Genomic DNA, 20,230 nt, shown 5'->3' with positions numbered 1-20,230 from the left:
ACTGAAGAATGCTTTACCAAATAAGATAATAAAGGAAGGCATAATATTATGTCCAAGTCCAGATTTTTTGAGGAAGATAAAACTGATAGAAAAATCAATTTTGAAAAGAGATTTATAAACCGGCAAAAAGTCTGAAGTGGAATTAATGAAAAAGTCATTAAGGAAAACAACAAAGCAAATGGCGGGAAAGTGGCCATTATCAATTCCAGAGAAAACAAATATTGAATACTAAACATACTACAAATCTACCTTATTTGAAACAAGGTGCTAAATTAACTCAGCACTTACTTGATGTTAAGTTCAGACACTAACACACAATTTATAAAAGATAAAAGAGTTGAGAAAAAGTCCCATAAACAAGTAATATTTCAAATACAATATGGATGACATTTCAAATAAGTGGGAGAAAACAGTTTTCCAATAAATCATGTTGGCTATTTTGGGGACAGGGAGAGGAGCTACTTTCTATTTCCAAATAAATCCTCGATGGATTCAAACAGAAGAAATAAAGTCACAGAGGTCCTTAGAAGAAATTAGGTAAATAGCATATAAACCTACTATGAGAAAGAACTTTTAAATAAAATACAGTCAGTACCATAAAGGAAAAGCTTAGTAATAACTGACTAAATAAATATGTAAATCATTCCTTTGGCATGTGTGTGCATGCTCAGACATTGTGACCCCATGGACTAGCCCAGTAGGCTCCTCTGTCCAAGGAATTTTTCAAGCAAGAATATTGGGAGTGTGTTGCTATTTCCTACTTCAGGGGATCTTCCTGACCCTGTGTCTCCTGCATTGGCAAGCGGATTCTTTAATACTTTGCCACCTGGGAAGCCTTCATTCCTTTGGGGCAAAGGGGAAAAAAAAAAGAATCCTAAGTGCTACTTTAAGGCATAAAAAAAATAATTATTTTATCCTCTATTCAATGTCATTAGTAAAACATATTCATAACTCTTAGCACAAAATCAGATACTTTTCTTCTTTCTGGAAAGGCATTAAGACCAGCTGTCCCATCTAAGAACATAAGGTATATAAACCTAAATCTAGAGAACCAATTAGGCTTTCATCAACTCTAGGCTGATTGTCTATCAGGTTTCCAATGACTTATCTTTTCGACAGTCTCCTTTTTCTGAACACTTTCACAGCCCTTACCCTGATGTATCTTAACAAATAAAGATTTGGGGTCCAGAATTTCAGAAGCTTATCAATTACCTGTTTAATAACTTGGCTTTCCAAATTTTAGTTGATAAGTGCAACTTATTTTAAAAAATACTGACTTAAGCCATTAAGTCATGGAAATCTCTGGCCTGTTTTCCACTGAAGACTGTGGCTAACTATTTTATATATCCAAAGAGCTCCAGTCTTTTATAAGGATATCCTATGACAATTAATTAAAAAGTAGTAAGTGTTAAGTGTAAACTGTATTTAACTGTAAGATTAGGAGGAAATAGGAGAAAGAAAACAGGAGAAAACTGAGACATGAAATGCTCTGTATGACAAATGAAAATTCTCACTGAATTTACCAACATCTCATTAGTCAAAAATGACACTATATTACTTGATAATTAACACAGAAATACAATGATAATGGCTGTTAAAAATAATCTCCATCTGGAAACATACCTTTTATCTCTAATATCAAAGTATAATTAAGTATAAATTGCTATATGGTAATAAGGCCTTTAAGAAAAATATTAAGATCTAAAATGTTATTGAATAAAATAAGCAAAGTGGAATGACTTCATAACTTAAATGCAAGAGCAGTTGGCAAATACATACTTTTGTGAAAAGCCAAAACTAACCCCCATAGGGAAATTATATTAATGTATGCTCCAACATGTTTATCATACACATTCAAAATATTACTTCCATACTTTGTTTTTATCTACAACTGAAAACTGGTCCAAGGATTATTCTAGAACAGCTTTTAAATTTCAGACACACCATATCTGATAAACTATTCGGCTATACTAAATTAAATCCCACCACAGTAATCTTTTTTGACAGATGTTGCATACTTCATGGTAAACAGATTTGTAACTTATCCTATAAATCTAAAGGGCTGTGTATAAACTGATAAAAACATTCTTAACATACATTTTTATAAAGATAAGACTATCACATGTGCCCTTTAGTGAAGAATCCTATCAACAGAGAATGTTCCAAATCACAAATGGAAAGGGTTATTTAATAAACAACCATGGGCTTTAAAATGCTGAATAGCACTTGATATGTGTCCACTAGGGGAAAGAAAGGAAGACAAAGACAAATCCTTCCCCCAGCCCTAAAAAAGATCAAATATCAAATAACTAAATTAATTAGAAGCAGAGATAGGCCAGCATAAACTAGTAAATGGAGTGATTTGTCATAATTAGTATACGATGGAAGAGTCTACTTAAAGATACTTTAGAGAGCTATCAGGGTTCAGTGAAACTTCAATCCAAATTACTTCTCTGACTTTTCTGTATACAAATTATGTCCATGTTATTCTAATTACTCTGTATTTTTCTTCAAAATGCCTATTCTAATTATAATCTTATCTTTATTTAATATCTGTTTCTTCCTCTGGATTTTAAGCTCTGAGGCTGTGTTCTCTACTTTCTATCTAGTGCCTGGCACTCATTCACATCTGTAATATTTTCTTCTTTCAAAAATTGTCATAGTTACACTATTAACTAATTATATCATATTATATCAAACTCTTAACTAATTATATCATAATCTGTATCATATGCATGGACTACCCCGAACACTACTTTTTAAAAAGTTCTACACATCCTTTAAATGACAGAATTACAGAAATAGCAAACAGATGAATGGTTGCCAAGGGTTCATAAGAGGCGAGAAGGAAGTGGGTACAGGTATAAAAGAGCAATCTGAGGAATTTGTGTGGTGTCAGAAATGTTCTATATCTGAGTGTATCAATATCAATAGGGTGGTTGTGTATTTTACTATGGTTCACCAAATGTTACCATTGAAGGAAATTGTAAGGGGCACAGAGGATTTCTTCATTAATTCTTACATGAGAATTATTGAGAGGAGCTCTGAAAATTATAGGTGCTGAGATCTGCCCCTTCCCATTCTGAGAATGCTTTAATTTTTTAGGGGTTGGACCTGGGAAGTTTTAAACCAGATTCTCAAGTCTTGATCCCAGAGATTCTGATTCAGAAGGTCTGTGGTAAAGCCAGAAAAATCCATTCTTAAGTTTAAGTTATACTGGTGGTTTTTTAAGTTCTCCAGATGATTCTGATGTATAGCTAGGTTTAAAAACCTCTGAACTAGAGAACGGTAATTTTTCCTATGTACTGTTTGAATGTAAACAATAGCTAGTTTGGTCATTATCATGGATTCCAAGTCCCTGGTGTCTGACTGAAGATATTTGCTATATTTATAAAAGCCCAACTCAGATGCTTAACATTATTTCAGTCATATTTCTAACCCATTAAAGCAGTTCTAAAAACATGAAGAAGCCTAGGCCCCTGGACTGAGTCCTACTGGCCCCCATCCTCTCTGGTACCACCCCCCAAACCTTACAATCTGAGATAGCACTGTTGCACTAAGGAGAACTGTTTATTCACATGAAGCTATACTTTATGCTTATCCTCTACCCTCTTAATTCACTGCATACTAAAAATATTCAATCACTCATTTTTCAAACCATTACCCTAGCAGGCTATAACTATGTGCCTAAAAAAATTTTGTGACTTGATGCAATGGTTCTCAATCTTGGATGTGCTTTGGAATAATCACCCTAACTGCAACAGTAAAGTAGCCCTATTTAGTGTAACACAAAAGCCCTACACAGCATAACACAGAAAACTGGATTCAGAAAGTTTGTGGTGGCTTCAGGGAATCTATATTCGTAAGATAAAAAACAAAACTCTACAGATTCTGGACAAAAAATTAAACACTGACTCATGGTTTTTTCCATCTTTATCCTCTGGCTCAAATGATACACTAATGACAAATTACTCTAAATCGGCTATTTCTAAAAATATCAATTGCTCACAATGAAAAAGAAAGAATTTATAACCAGGGTCAAGACAATGAATGTCAGAGAGCTATTAGCTCAGAATCTTGCATTAAATAAGACCTAAGCTGCTTAATGTCTCTGAGCCTTCAGTTTCTCAGCTATAAACGGGGCGCTACAAAACAAAGGAGTTGTACTGAATCAGTGTTTCATAAAACTGGGTTTCCAGAGTCAGTCATATGGTTCCACGGAGTCAGGAGGAAAGCAGAACACAAGTGCAGGCAAAACAAACTGAAAGAGCTCTTCCTTTATCTGCTTGTGCATATACATAAATATGGATGCTTACATAGATAATACTGCATTTCAGGACTAATGACTGTTAGAACTAGATTGGGAACCAGATTTTTAAAATTGTATCGGTATATCTGCTAGCTATAATAAAGTACTAAATAAGGTCAAAGCTTCAACTCCCAAAGGAAAAGACCCATGTTCACACTAGAATTCTAACTCTAAATAACCACTTCAATGACAACCCACTAAAATAAGGCAAGCAATAATGGATGACTTAGTGAAAACCAAAGGCTCTAAAGAAAAACTTTGGTGTACATACAATTCCTAAGAGGCAAACATTAACGTAGTAAGTTTTTAAACATTTAAGGAGCATTAACTGTTTGCCTTCATCTGTGGTCAAGGGGCACTGCTATTTTTCAATTCCTAATACATAAAATCAGTTTCTAATAAATTACGTAAGTTTCACAATTTTTTCCCCAACAATTTCTTCACACAACAGAGAAAATTTCAACTGAAATTCTCCATAACTTTTCCATGTTTCAACATTTTAGGATGTCACAGGAGTTTACTATGAGAATTCAAATATATAATTAAATAAAATAAATTCAATTCACTGAAATAATTACCAAATGTGGTCTTTTCAACAGCATTTCCAATTTACTAAGGACTAATTCCTTAAGTGAACTCCTGTTGAAAACCATTCCAAAACTGGTCATCGCTCTTTTCTCCCTATGTAATGGTATAAAAGTATTCTTTTAAAAAGTAACTCTCTGACAATCATAATACTGCCTTCAAGTAATTTTCAAAAATCATGCTTTCCCACACATATAGAAAATAAGAAGGATCTGAAGCATCCCAGAATTCAAACAAAATTTAGGATTTTTAATAAATCACTATGACATTTCCTTTTTCTACTATAGCACAGAGAAATACAATAGAAATCCAATTAACTGGAATCCTGGTAACTATAACTTTATAATAAATGAAAAGTTTATAGGAATTTAAAAGTAGAAAGTATAAATTAAATCAGTATTCTTACTTAATGCTGATACACTGATGGATGCGACAAAAAGTCTCAAATATGAACAGACGGGCATTTTCAATGAAATCCTCAAGACAAGCCACCAAGAAGAAATCATTCACTAGTACCTATACGAATAAAATATAAGAGGAAAAAATTATAAGTGCCGATGAGCAATTTTAAAAATTTGTCTCAAATATGTTCTTTGTTCTCTACTCATTATTCCTTTCATTACAACTCTCTCATCTAATATCACAGGTTCTACTTCACAGCACTTTTCAGAACACTATATTCAAGTCTCTAGAAATGCAAGTAAGAAGAAAATGAATGCTACAAGAAAAAGAGCTAAAAACTACAACGTTTCCTTGTTCCACTGATGACCTGATCAGCCTTACGACAAAGAAGCTTTGTCCTGTCATTAATCTATAGAAATGCTCTGTAGATAATGTATTTCCAGCTTTTTAAAGTAGATATGAACTAAAGATATGCATACTTCTGTGATAATAAGTAGAGCGGAAAGCCACAGGAGAAAAAAGTTCAAAGGGTGACACCTATTTCACAGATGTATCATAATTAAAAGAGAATATTTTAACTTCAAGAACAGCAACCAAGTGCCCCACTGCCTGGCACGGCCTAGATACTTAGTATTACAATAAACACCAATATCTAATAATGTCACATTTGACTGCATGTACACAAGTTGTTATACTACATATACCCAAGTTGTTACAAATTTTGTTCAATGTTTGAAAAATCATCTCTAAAGGTATACTTACTTACAGATTTGGTAAATGCATTTAACAAGTAATCCTTAGTTTTTCAAAACTTGCAAACTAACTTACTAAGAAAAAAGACTGTAAGCCCAACTTTTTCAGATGCTCTGACAGTACCTTAGTTTCTGCCAGCTAACAGAAGACACTAGTTTAAAAATTCACTCTTAGCTTGACTGATTTATAGCAAATGTTAAAATACGGTCGTAAGAAAAATTTCAAATTAGGCCTGCTTATGTAACATGCTGGAATCACAACTGTGATGTAAAACTTGATATAATTTTGCTTATACATATAAAGCATTTCACATATTTTTATTCATTCAGGATAAGACATGAAATTATGTGTGTATTTATAAAGCCCTTAATATTTTAATCAACTGTTAACAAAAGGGGTAGACACATAGTAATAACATTAGAAATGTCTTCGACCCAACACATTTCTAAGCAGTCTGCCATTTTAAGGTTAATAAACATTTCTGACATAATTAATAAAACTCTGTTAATTCTTATAATACCCCCAAATTAAAGAATTATTAATTTGTAAGCAAAAATGTATACTTACTGATTCACATTCCCTTAGCTTTTTCTGAGCCCCATCAAAGTCAAAATTAACATATAAGCATTCAACAAATTCTGTAATTGGGTCTTTATATGTGTAAGACTCCTGTAAAATTAAGTCAAAGGTTAAGCTGGATTTGATTCAACACTGTTTAGTAGTAGACAGCCCCCAATCTTCCTATTTTCTCCTCCCTTACCATTAGTTTCTAACAAATTACCAAGTACTATCTTCTCAAAGCAACTGCTCATATCCTAATTCATGGCCACACCTTAACCTTATAATGCCTTCTAAACCAAGTTCTCTAAATGGTCATCCTAGAACCATTCCAGAAGCTTTCAAATTCCTCTACAGCCAAAAGCCTCCCTTAGTCAATAAACAGTGATGAACTTCTCCAAGTGTATTCATATTCTGATAAATAAAACTGCCTTTTTCTATCTAAATTATTCTCAGATAAAATAAATATTGAAGTTCTTTTTGAACCCACAGTTAGTTATTGTTGAGTTATTGTTTAGTTATATTCACTAAAAACCAAGCAGTAGTGCTATAGCTTGTGCACAAGTTAGGTATATTAAAATTATGTAAAGATTAACTACTTTGGTATTATTTAGGTAGTGTCCTTCAAAAAAAAATCCAGGCTCCGCATCTCCTTTACTCTTTGCAGTAAGAGCAACACTAATACACAATATATATTAAGTATCCAACTAGCAGAGAGCAGTATTCATTCATGCCACACCTACCATAAATATATCTTGAACTGAAAGGCAGCATATGCCCATTTGGGGCTCTTTTCATGTATATTTTCCTCCTATTTTTAAAAAGATTTTTAGCCTACCAACAGGGGCTTCCCTGATAGCTCAGCTGGTAAAGAATCTGCCTGCAATGCAGGAGACCCTGGTTCGATCCCTGGGTTGGAAAGATCCCCTGAAGAACTGAAAGGCCACCCACTCCAGTATTCTGGCCTGGAGAATCCCACGGACTGTATAGGCCACGGGGTTGAGGAGAGTGGGACACGACTGAGCGACTTTCACTTTCACTCTTTTCACCATTAAGAACTAAGAGTCCTACTTCTTCAAGAAAAAGAGGTTAAAGTTTAGGCACATTTTAAAAATCAATAAAGATTTTACTATTTACCTGCTGAATAACTTTGACCAGATCTTTTAGCACCTGCCGGCGTTTTCGAACATCTTTGTTTGTTATGACTGCTGTGGTCAAGTAGCGGAGAATATGTGGACACATCGTTTGAATTGCATTAAGATACCTAAATAAAAACATGCAATTTACTTAATAACTTACCAAGTTTTCTAGATCTATAATCATCTGTGATTTAAAGAAAACACTTAAGCAGCCCATCAGACTGCACTGTTCCAGTAACCAAGGATTGTAAAACAATTACAAATGAGTATTATTAGGGCCATCTTCACCAAGAAAAAGTTTAAATGTAAGAATGCTAGCTGGTATTTCTCAATTTGGAGTGAGATGAGAGACTCACTTAAGAGGTAAATAATTCTATTACCACTGCTGAGTAAAAGGATTTTGAAAGGCTCTTATATAAGCCATCAGTCTGTTTCAAAAGATTTCATTTACCTGTAAGAACAAATGTTATGAAAAGCTATGTGCAAAACACTCCTCATAATTAAGAGAATCAGGCGCTTACACAAATTGAATTAAAAACAATTAATTTCAGGGGATGGAAGACTGGAAACTATTCTGATGATAAGCAGCTGACCACCCTGGTCATTCGGTATTTATACCTGTATTTCTTCTGCTCAATTTCCTTTTACAGCTCTCTCATTTTTATCCAGTAAGAACCTCTGAGCACCATGTTGGAAATATTTGTCAATAAAGTCCATTTCTTTTAGTTGAATCTTCAAGCTCCAAAGTACCCACCCAGCTCTATCTCCCAGCATACCACTGACTGCCTCCTGCTTTCCTCACTTCTCATTAAAGCTCACGCCACATGAACTGCTCCCCCAAACACATCCCCCTCTCAACGTCTAAATGCTAGCCATTCTTCAAGGTCCAGAAGAGAAACCTTATCTCCCAAGATCTCCCAGATTATAATGTTAATAAATCTCTATACTTTGTCATAATGTAGATACGCCATAAAATGTTGTTTGAACTCATCAGAGGACCCTACAATCTGATAATAACCTACCATTTAGATAAAATCTAGTTCCACTTACTCCTCTTTAAATTCCCTCTAAACAAGGCAAGGTATAACAATAATCAACATTAACTCAAGAACAAAACAATTTCTAAGAAAAGATAACTAACTAAATCAGCTAAAAGCTTCATTATCTGAAAAATTAAGTATGAGTTTCAGGCAGAAAATTTTAAATGCAATTTTTGTTGTTCAGTACAAGTGACTGCCTCAATACTATTACCAGAGACATGGTATATAGGAGAGCATGATTGATTTTCTTAATCAGATTTGAAGTAGGTAGTTTTAGTAGACATTTATGGAACTCATTCATAGATTTATTCATACAAGATTAAAGTTTATTTTATATGATGGTAACCCCCTCCTTTTTACTTATCCTTTCTCTGTATTATTGCATCATGTATAATTTCACTGTTTTTATTGGAAAATGATGTCCTTAAGAAATCATTTCTCTCTATGTGGGTATATAGCTGGGTTAGAAAATTATTGTGAAGGGCCAGATAATGAATATTTTAGGTTTTGCAGGTCAAGAGGCAAGACTCAGAATATTAATCAGGCACCTATATAAAAATAAAACAAATTTCTAAAATATTTTATTATAAAAACTCAAAAATATAATAGCTGACTACAAATATTTATAATTCAAGTCTACTAATAAAAATAGTAAAATTCCAACTTTGCTTAATTGGGTTCAAATTTAGAGATCCCTATTAAAATTTATTGCAAATGTTTATTTGTTAATGCTAATCTGTAATGAGATTTTTCATATTTAACCTGACAATGATTTTTTAATGTATGCAGGTACTACCAAACATTAATATCAATGATAAGACTTTAATTTAGCGTATTTATCACTTGGGGAAGGCTTTTTTAGAATTCTGTTAAGATCTTTTCATACTGCCTTTTAGCTATCATTATATTGCAAATAAATCATTTCTATTTCAACTGCACAGTTAGATGGATTTTCATACACAGAAATTTCCTTTGTACTTACAATGAGATCTAAAACTTTTTGGAAATGTAACTTGAGCTTAAAAAAATGTATCTGCTACAAATCTGTGTGGGAATGAAGGTCTCATTTCTTCTTTAGACTTTTGAAAGAACAGGAAAGGTTAAAGCAGCTAGACATTACTTAGGATTCATACTATGTTATTCATCATCAAATGCCTGCTGCAGTACAAGACTGCATATAAGTACTGTTCAGATATGTAATTTTAGGTTGAACTAAGAAACGTTAAGTCTATACCAAAATATAACTTCCAGAGCCATCCAGGGCTTGCTCATAGTGGTTGAGGGCAATTTTTTGTTAAGGAAAATTTCCATCTTACTCCAACCTAGAAAAAGTCACAACAAAACTTTGCCACTGCAAAGCCATTTTATCACTGTGGTACTAGGGAAAGTCAAGATATTCTATTGATCAAACAGAAACTCAGGGACTGTGAACAGTTAAGCCCACAAAAGAAAATGAAGCTCACTGTTGACGCTAATGGTTTAATAATACACCATGGATTCAGGAATCTTCCACAAAATACATGGAAATGTATAGTGCAATGGACAACTATAGGCTTTCAACACCTCACATTTTCACAAGCTTTGTAAATTTGTCCAATAATAAGCAATTTTCTCCCCCACATATATTTGCCACCAATATTTTTAACATAGTTTAGCAGATTCCACTCCAGGTTGTACTAAATTAGTGTTTTCTTAACTCTGAAAATATTTTCAACTGTAGTTGTTCCACAGACTATTTATAATAAAGGCATGTTCTTCAGACACTTCAAATTCCAACAGTGATTCCTCAAATCAACAACTAGCCATAATGATAAACATCTATCAACAGAATCTAAGAAATCACTAAAAAATCATATACTTTATTTTTTAATTGACTACTTATGTGCTCCCAATATCTTCAGTTCTGAGGAACAGTTCTCAGTAGAAGGCTGTAAGTTTTAAACCAATTCTTTTTTTCTGGACATATTTTTTTGGCTGCTGCAACTGAACGTAACTAGTAAACGGCTTTCCTTACTTGGTTAACAAAAGAGCTGTTCAGAAACTTACTTTGGTTGAAGCCTCATTTTCCTTAATTTTGTGAGGAAATTCTGCTGCAATATTGTTTTAAATTTCCTAAATTTTCTGAGAGCTGCTTTATAATCAGTTGGGAATACTGTAATGAGTGCTTATGGCCTGGTTATATGGATGAACACTGTACACTTTTAGCATATCTACAATGTCAGTTCAATGCTTTGCTTTCTAATTTGAAACAAAATATTTCCAGTGTATTGTGCCTTAAAATTTAAGCACATCTGAAATCCACTTTTCTCCTGTTGTTTTGACATGATGAGTATGCACTGATAAAATGCTGCCATGTAGATACACATGACACTTGAAAAGGGCCAGGCACTAGGGCAGCATCACTGGGATTCAAAGAGCACTGAGCAGCAGTGAAGCAAGGCAAGTGCAACAATGTATGACCATTTCCGTCACAACAATTCTACTCTGCTGTTACTGTCCGAAAGCAGATATAGATCATCTCTGTATCTCTCTATATCCATCTATCTCTATACGTGCACGGATCAGATAGATCAATATAGATCAATGACATTAAAACTGTAATTTCATAATTTTCACATCACAAAATATTATTCTTTTCACTGTTTTTCCTAACCATTTACAATGCAAAAGTCATTCTCAGATTGCAGGCCATGAGAAAAAAGGTAATGGGCCACAATTTTTAGCTCGCGGTCCATAGCTTTTGGTATACAGCATTACCACAATAGACTTCCAAACACAGCAGGGAATTCCTACCTGCTAGGAAAGAAGCGATCCTGTCTATGTATGGGTGCAAGTTATCTATATTGATCAATACAAAAAGGAAGGGAGTGAGGATTAAGGGTGATTCTGGGCAAGTCATCTTAGTGTAAACTAAGGATCAGTAATCATATGATTTAGTTCAAATATAAAAAAACTAGGTATTGCTATTTAACAGCCTGCCAGTAACCACTGTGCTTTTCTGTTATACTTCTCTATCATTCATCTCCTTTCTTCTTTATCAATAAAAATTTTAAAGTCAAATCAATTTTCATCTTCTAACTTCTCCAGGTCTCACTGGTAAGTGTCATAAATTTATACTGTTTAACACGCACAATACATCTGCTGCTGCTGCCAAGTCGCTTCAGTCGTGTCCGACTCTGTGCGACCCCACAGACGGAACCCACCAGGCTCCTCCGTCCCTGGGATTCTCCAGGCAAGAACACCGAAGTGGGTTGCCATTTCCTTCTCCAATGCATGAAGGTGAAAAGTGAAAGTGAAGTCGCTCAGTCGTGTCTGACTCTGAGCGACCCCATGGACTGCAGCCTGCCGGGCTCCTCCATCCATGGGTTCTCCAGGCAAGAGTACTAGAGTGGGGTGCCATCGCCTTCTCTGGCACAATACATCTATATTTAGTTAAATATGTTCTTAAGCTACTTGTGTTATTTGTTTGGATTATAAACTGTAAGAAAAGAGCCTATACCTTCTCCATTTTTGAAATCTAACTTAAAACTATTTTTCCTTTAAATAAGAGGTTCAGTATTTATTGTGTTCTGAAGTGCAATTTCAGGAAGGTCAAATAAGAAAGTTTACTCTTTCTCTAGCACAACCCTGCTCTGATTGTTTAATTTTATGGAAGTGTTCTTACAGTATTTTTTAATTATAAGTCAGAATGTTTAGTAATCAAAGGATAAGACAGAATAAACCACCATATAAAATTCTCCTCTCAAACATGCTTATAATCTAGTTAGGGTGATAAGGCAATTGTAAGTTTTTTTTAGAAAGACATTAATTAAACTTCAAGTATAAGGTAGGCACAATTTACAGGACCTTATGTAGGAAGTAAACCTGAGCTGGATCTTGAAAAACAGGCAGGCTTTGAATTGGTACAAAAAGAAGAAAAGGGTATTTCCAGAAAGGCTAAAAAAATTTAAAAAGGCTAGACTTACTATAACTGCAGAGGATGGATTTTTAGAGATCATCCTAAGCTGAAGCAAGTAAAATACTTGCATAAAAAAGTTTTCTTGTCAGGAACAATTAGGAAGTTTTGGAAAAATAACCGCAGATAGTATGTGAGGATAAATTCTGGACACGATCTAGTTGACTGTTAACAGTAAAACTTGAAATTTCTTAGGAAATACACTTTTTATTTAGAAAACAAATCAAACATTCTTTTGCTAACTGAACTTTGAATCTTTTTTTTACAAATGGAGAGTAACGAGAGCATTGTATTACATATGCATTCTTCTTACTAAATAGCATCTACGTTTGGAAGCCTCATCTCTAATAGCCTACGAACACTGTTCCAGCTTACATTTGATACCTTATCTTATATATTATATTACATTTAAAAGTTCAACATTTTCAAACGTGTAAATCATCTCCATTTTAGATTCAGAATAAATTGTGGCAGAAATGATAATGTATATGATATAAGAGACTCAACCGGCTCTGGCATCTAAACTTTCACTTCAAGGACAAAAGTATAAATAATCATCGCAGTACTTTTTGTACTTGAAAAAAGCCTGAAATCACAATCTATATAAACTATCAATTTAACATATACTCAATGAACCACATTAAATTGTATTTCTGTGCTATTAGAAATTAAAACCAGAAAAATATGATACTTTCTCCATTAATACCTACTATATACCAATGACAATTGAAAAAGACATACTGACTGTAGAGACATAAATGCAAGTTACACACTACTTCCTAAAACCTACTCTACTTAAAGAATATGCAATCTAGGAAAACGAATGAAACAATAATCTGTCAAGCCAACTGGGTGTTTTCTCACATGAAAAAGTTATAATCAGGCAAAAATGAGAATATGTCATTAAGACATTACTAATGAGGAAGAAAATATGATGGCAACCTGACCCTATGGCAAGTGAAGATGATAAGCACCATATTTTGGAGAAATTTTAAAGCTGTAATACTAAGTTGGGAGGATGAAAATGTTTGACATTTACTAATACATTGCTAATTTTATTTTCACTGCCTTTGTTCTGTTTTTCTGTACTTTTAATCAAGGTTTGAAAAGTCGAACAAGTATTCTAGGCTATGAACTAATTTCTGAGTGCTGCTTTGGCAGGTATTTCATAATTATAACACTTAATCTCTTTGATTCAGTTATTTATAAAACTTTTAATCATGCCCAGTTTTACTGTATTTTTGTCCAGGAAGCACATGCTATGAAATTTCTAGTTTTTAAAAACGTATTCAGAGATTTTTAATGGCATAAGGTATTCTTTTTTATACATGAACCCATGGAAATACAAATGAAAGCATTAAGCCTACTTACAAAATACAGCTTCATAATTAACTGTCTTAATTCTAAGTTGTTATTTTAATTATATTTCTATAACCATGAACCTTTATGTTACTTTAAAATTTAAAAAACAAATATTTTTTGCATTGTTTTCCTTTATAAGTTTGATTTTTTATCTTCAACAAAACTTTCTGCTATCTCAACTACTACCTTTATATTTCTACTATTTATAATAATGATTCTACTAAGGAATTAAATATAGTTGTAATTATATAAAAGCCATAAGGTTGTCAAGAACAAATCCATACTATTTCCCCTTGATCTGTATTATAGACTTTTTACAGTGGGTTTGAATATTTTTACTTTTCTTGTTTATTTTATTTAAAGATGTGTTTTTAAAATCAGCTCAATAATATTCCTCTCTGGATACACATGAAACTATAAAAACTATAGGAGAGTGAGTCTACCCATAAGTAGTAGCGTGGAAGGCCAATTCCTAGGGATCCCTATGACTTTATACAAGAAAACCTGTCCTTATAACCCACCTGCTAGGTACCAAGATTAGAGCCAGCTATTACAGTATCTAATGTCTGAATCAAATTTGCTCATTTAGGGAAGGTTCATACTTTGCACTCATGACTTTAGAGATATTAATAAATTCATAAGACAATCTTACAGGTTTATTATTCAGAAGGGAGGCAAAATACTACATGACAATTTTATTTTTAATCTCCCCTCATTTGAATGCATGTCTGATTAACCCCCATAAATACTGAGAACTATATCCTTAATTTTTGAATTTGAAATTCTCACAAAACATCTTTTTTCATAAGATGCATGGATAGTTTAAAATTAAAGATAGGTAGTACTCATCAATTTAGTAAGAGAAAACTATCGTTATTAGGAAGACTTGAGAACTTGATAAAAAATATTTAAATCAATACTGGGGACCAGGAAAGAAAGAAGATGGGGGCAAAGTGAGAGGTAGTTGATCTGAAATAGAATCATAAAAAGAGAAGTATAGAAAAAAAGCAAATCTTGGAAAAGTCCACTCAAATATTTAGGGTGACATACACACCACAACATGTTCCTGACCTGGATCCTGGATAGACCTAGTGACAAAAATATTGTGGAAATGGATATGTTAATATGAATGGTGCTATTAAACATTCTAGTCACATAAATTAATATTCTATCCTGATTCCAAGTATTCATAAAGAAATCTTCTGTACTCCACAACTTCCTATATAAATATTAAACCTATAGGGTCAGAACAATCTGGTCAATGTTTCATGTTCTTAGTCCTCTTAGCACTTATAGCAAATGATGGCATGTCAGTTTTTTTGAAGTTGGTTTAGCTTTTTTCTTTGCAAATAAACCCCTAAAAAACTACCAAATAAAGCTGTGGGCTTCCTATACCAAAAGTCAGAAAAAAATATAACATCCTTGTAGGATCTTACTTGAGTACACAGTGACTTTCCTTTTTTAACCTTTTCTAAGAGCTTACTTAATGCAACAAATGTACTATAACTTAACTTTCCAGATTACAATCTATTATTGCATCCAGCAAAGAGTATGCAACTATAAAATTTTAGGGGCTTCCCTGGTGCCTCAGCTGGTAAAGAATCCGCCTGCAATGCAGAAGACCTGGGTTTGATCCCTGGGTTGGGAAGATCCCTTGGAGAAGGGAAAGGCTACTCACTCCAGTATTCTGGCCTGGAGAACTCCATGGACTGTATAGTTCCTAGGGTTGCAAAAGAACCCTAGGAACTATACAATCCTAGGCAAGACAAGACTGAGCAACGTTCAATTTCCTACAAAGAGGGTTTCTTTAAGGAGGAACAGCAGCTCAGATAGAAATAAGCTTTTATGCCTTACCGACTATTGTGAACCTAGATGGTATATCTGAATGCTATAATCTCTAATAAAATAAATAACTGTAAACCATGTAAGTTATAAAAAATTTTATCTCTTGTAATTTACATTTAAAATTTAATGCTGGAATCATACACTGTCTTCTACCTCACTTAATGCCATGTAGTTTTTGCTTTTTCAAGGAAAGATCAAAAAAATTTCCTGTTACAAAAACTTCCTTGCCTGTGTTCAGTTTTAACAAACTGGACTAGTGTATCATGATACAAGGGCTTCCCTTGTGGCTCAGCTGGTAAAGAATCCACCTGAGGGAGACCTGGGTTTGATCCCTGGGTTTGGAAGATCCCCTGGAGAAAGTAAAGTCTACCCACTCCAGTATTATGGCCTGGAAAATTCCACGGACTGTATAGTCTACGGGGTCACAAAGAGTTGGACACAACTGAGCAACTTTCACTATCCTGCAAATACTGACTAAATACACTAATACTGAACTTAAGTTATAATATTAATACAGAAAATAAGCCAAGCAGATTTCTGATAAAAGTGCTTCTATTTGCCAGATTCAGGGGAATATTTAGCATTTAATGGAGCAAACACAATTTATACCATTTAAAAATGGCTCCTTGTTTCTACATTTAAAAATTACTGGCACTTCTTGGTTGGCAAATATTTTTCATCTTTATCACCACCAATAATTTCTCTTAAATTTAAAGTTCAGATGTTCATGTTAACAACTTAACTGAAGAAGTCAAATATTTCAGTGTTAAAAACCTTAATAAACTGAGCATTTAAAGAACATGGTTACTAATGTGATCAGTTTAGATGATTATATTTCATCAACTTATGTAAAAATATTGCTAGAGTACTACTGCCTTGTTTTTAAAACTTCAGAAAATCACACAAAAAATATAGGTTATTCAATGTTCACTGATTTTATATTAAAAGGGTATTGTACCATCAATTCCTAAACTATACTTTTGTAAATACACATTTTAGAAAAAAATTAAAATCTTAATTTGACAGACAACAATAAGCAAAAATCAAGTGAAATGTACTAGGATCTCTATCTTAATTTAGGTTAAAAATAACAGAAATATGGCTCAAAGTATTTATGTGTGATTTAGCCAACAATGCAGTTAATAAGTCACACCCAGAAACAAAAGTTAATGAAATCTTGGGTTAAATTAATAAAAGCATATGCACTGGTCACTGAAGCTAATATTGCCACTGCTTTCTATAAAGCTTAGATATTCTAGAATAAGCTTTCAATTTTAAACATCCAGATTTTGAAAACGCTATGGATAAATTGGTGGTTATCTAAGAACGGCAGCCATAATACTAAAGAATGTAACAAACTACATTACTTGATAAAATCAGAGATATTTAGCTTGAAGGAAAGAAAAATAAGGAAAATTATCTTCAGGTATCTGAAATATTTTCATAAAGTAAGTCCTGTTTTCTGTTGCTCCAACCAAAATATTAAGAAATAACAGGTAGAAGATTCAGAGGCATAAAGAATAAATTTTAAAAATGACTTCTACCTAATGGTAGAATAGTATAGTTCACAAAGCAGTGTATTTCTTGTTACCAAAAGCTGGATGATAGAGCAAAGATGATATAATAGGGATTCCTGGGATGTATTATCTTCCTTCCAAATAATACAGCCTAAAGTCTTCTAATTCTGAAGCTTTCATGCAAATATGAATTACCTGGATTTTTGTTACACAGAAGATTCTATTCAGTTCTTCTAGGATAACGCATAACATTCTGCAAAATACTGATGCTTGGTGGCCCAGGGACCACACTTAAAGAGCACTTTAGGGCTCAGAATATACTTTTATCAAATAATTTACTTAAGAGTTATATGTAAGCTTTTTCCATGAACAAGCACATCTACCACATGAAGAAGGGAAAAAAAATGTGAAAACAAATTTAAATGTTAGAAGTACATTTTAAATTTTAAAAATCCCATTTGATTTCATATAATTAAAGTGAAAATTATACAGTGGGGACTTCCCTGGTGGTCCAGTGGCTAAAACTGCAGCTCCGATGCAGGGGGCCCAGTTCAATCCCTGGTTGGGAAGCTAGATCCCACATGCCACAACTAAAAGCTCCCGCAGGCCACAACAAAGACACAGTGTGGCCAGATAAATAAACAAATAAATATTAAAAAAAAAAAAACAACAAAAAACAGTGAAATAACTTACTGTGGCTGGTAAAGGAAGAGATCAATAATGTTATCGCGCCCTTTGGGATGATTGAAGAAAACAAACAGAGACCAATGAATAAGCCATGTCCGCTGCTGAAGAGACTGAAGTGGAGAACTCACAGACTAAAGGATTAAAAAATGTATACAAAGGAAATATTAATATATGAGAAAGAGAAAAGGGAATAAATTATTGCTAATACTGGAATTTTAAAATGAGAACCTTCTAAAGCATGCACACTGTGATTCTTACCATCAAAGTCCAATCTCCTATACTACTCTGCTCTCTACATGACCCTTGACATTCAAAATTTCCCTGTTCTCAGAGACAAATTCAACAATGTCCACTAAGCCATTTTTACAGAGCCTCTAAGTTACACTCATTTCAGAAAACATTTTTAAAAGCAAGCACTAAATTAAATACTCCATTAAAAGAGGTTTTATTAGACACTAATAGGAGATGAAAAATGTCTTCTGCATAGGACTTTCAATAAAGGGTAGCACTAAGAGTATTATGTCTCTTCCACTGAAACAGGTAAAAGAGGCATTACAGCTCTAACAAAAATGAAAGCGGAGTTATTTTCTCTAAGAGCCAAAAGAAGTTTGACAACTTCCTTCAAGGAGATTCAGTAAAATTAATCAACCCACTAACCCACTGTGATTTTTAAGTCAGGTCAACATTTTAGTTTAGTCTTCCTCCCTCCCATTCTTCCTTTCTTTTAAAAGTACACAGTGCTTTTCCTATTAAGAAGTATGAAGGATACATAGAAACTTCAGAGAATCACCTTAAAAAGGTGTAACTCACATTATTATCTATGGTCTCTTTTAGCCGTGTCAGGTCTTCCATGGCTGCATCCCAATTCTGCATTAAGATCTCAGAGGCCAGTTTTCCCCAGAGTGAACTCAAAGCATTTCTATCCGTTGCTGGAACCTGTTGAAGCCATCATAATTAATTATATTCTGAATACTCTGGAGGAATAGATAATGTTAAACCCTACATATCCACCCAGCCTACTAAAAAATCTAAAGCTCTCTTCCCAAAACTGCCCTTTATTTGGATCACACTGGTTAAGCTGACTCAAACAGCTTTCATTTAACTTAATTTACTAAAAATACTCAGGTCTTTGATATTCAGTCTAGATCAGAAAATAAAGAGTAACCTAAAACTAGGATACAGCACCAGTGTTTTAGCATAATCCATTTCAGATAATTTTAATCAGGGTTTCCCTGGTGGTTCAGATGGTAAAGAATCTGCCTGCAATGCAGGAGACCTGGGTTTGATCCCTGGGCTGGGAAGATCCCATGGAGAAGGCATGGCAACCCACTCCAGTATTCTTGCCTAGAGAATCCCAATGGACAGAGGAGTCTGGTGGGCTATAGTCCATGGAGTTGCAAAGAGTTGGACACGACTGAGTGACTAAGTACACAGCACATACACAATTAATCGAATTTTAGAGCCCTAAATCTTTGCCAAGATTTAAGATTCAGAAGCAATTTGTTGCTAAAAATTTGGAGTAAAGATGTGGAAATGAAGACTTGTGGATCTCATTTACAATTTTAAAAAAATTTTCAGAACAAAAAACTTTCTGAATTACGATACAAGTGGAAAAAGTCACAAAAAGAAAAGCAAGTGTATTGGCTAATAACATTAATAATTATCAAAGGAATATGCAATGAGCAACAAAAGTTCATTTTCTTATACAATCCTAATACCATGAAAGGTAAATAAAAACTTTTTATCTTCATTAAAAATGAGGGCAGAAATGATGCATGGAGAGCATAACTTGTTGAAAATTATACCTCTATTCATAAAAGCTATAAATTTCACACTGCAATTTTAACCTACAAAAAAAGAGAAATGAGGGCCATGCTATCTCCTCTTGCCATTGGTGGAAGAGTATCATAAACCCAAACACCTATAAGGACTAGGCTACCAACAAAAACAAGTAAAGCCGGACTCTCAAAAAGCAAGGCAAAGAAAAGTGGATTATATAATGACTCTGAACTGTGCTAAAGCAGCAGAAGCAAGTGAATGTACTGGAGGCAGAATACCTTTTTCACTGAAGCATTTAC

General features: G+C 33.7%; 1 protein-coding gene across 1 annotated transcript in view; it reads right to left on the bottom strand.

Annotated features, from left to right (window-relative positions):
• The window catches only part of EIF3E (eukaryotic translation initiation factor 3 subunit E), a 47,967-nt gene that overhangs the window by 10,825 nt on the left and 16,912 nt on the right, over nucleotides 1-20,230 (bottom strand). Inside the window, exons 6-10 of the mRNA XM_061439137.1 lie at nucleotides 18,963-19,088; nucleotides 18,159-18,283; nucleotides 7,745-7,871; nucleotides 6,617-6,718; nucleotides 5,301-5,410 (exon numbers count right to left, since the gene is read on the bottom strand). Coding sequence (XP_061295121.1) covers nucleotides 5,301-5,410; nucleotides 6,617-6,718; nucleotides 7,745-7,871; nucleotides 18,159-18,283; nucleotides 18,963-19,088 — 590 coding nt within the window. The remainder of the gene's footprint in view (nucleotides 1-5,300; nucleotides 5,411-6,616; nucleotides 6,719-7,744; nucleotides 7,872-18,158; nucleotides 18,284-18,962; nucleotides 19,089-20,230) is intronic.

Source organism: Bos javanicus, chromosome 14 (assembly GCF_032452875.1).
Source record: "Bos javanicus breed banteng chromosome 14, ARS-OSU_banteng_1.0, whole genome shotgun sequence".
In the NCBI taxonomy this organism is placed as follows: Eukaryota; Metazoa; Chordata; class Mammalia; order Artiodactyla; family Bovidae; genus Bos; species Bos javanicus.
Note: the sequence above shows the minus strand (reverse complement) of the source record. Positions and strands in the feature narration are given on the sequence as shown.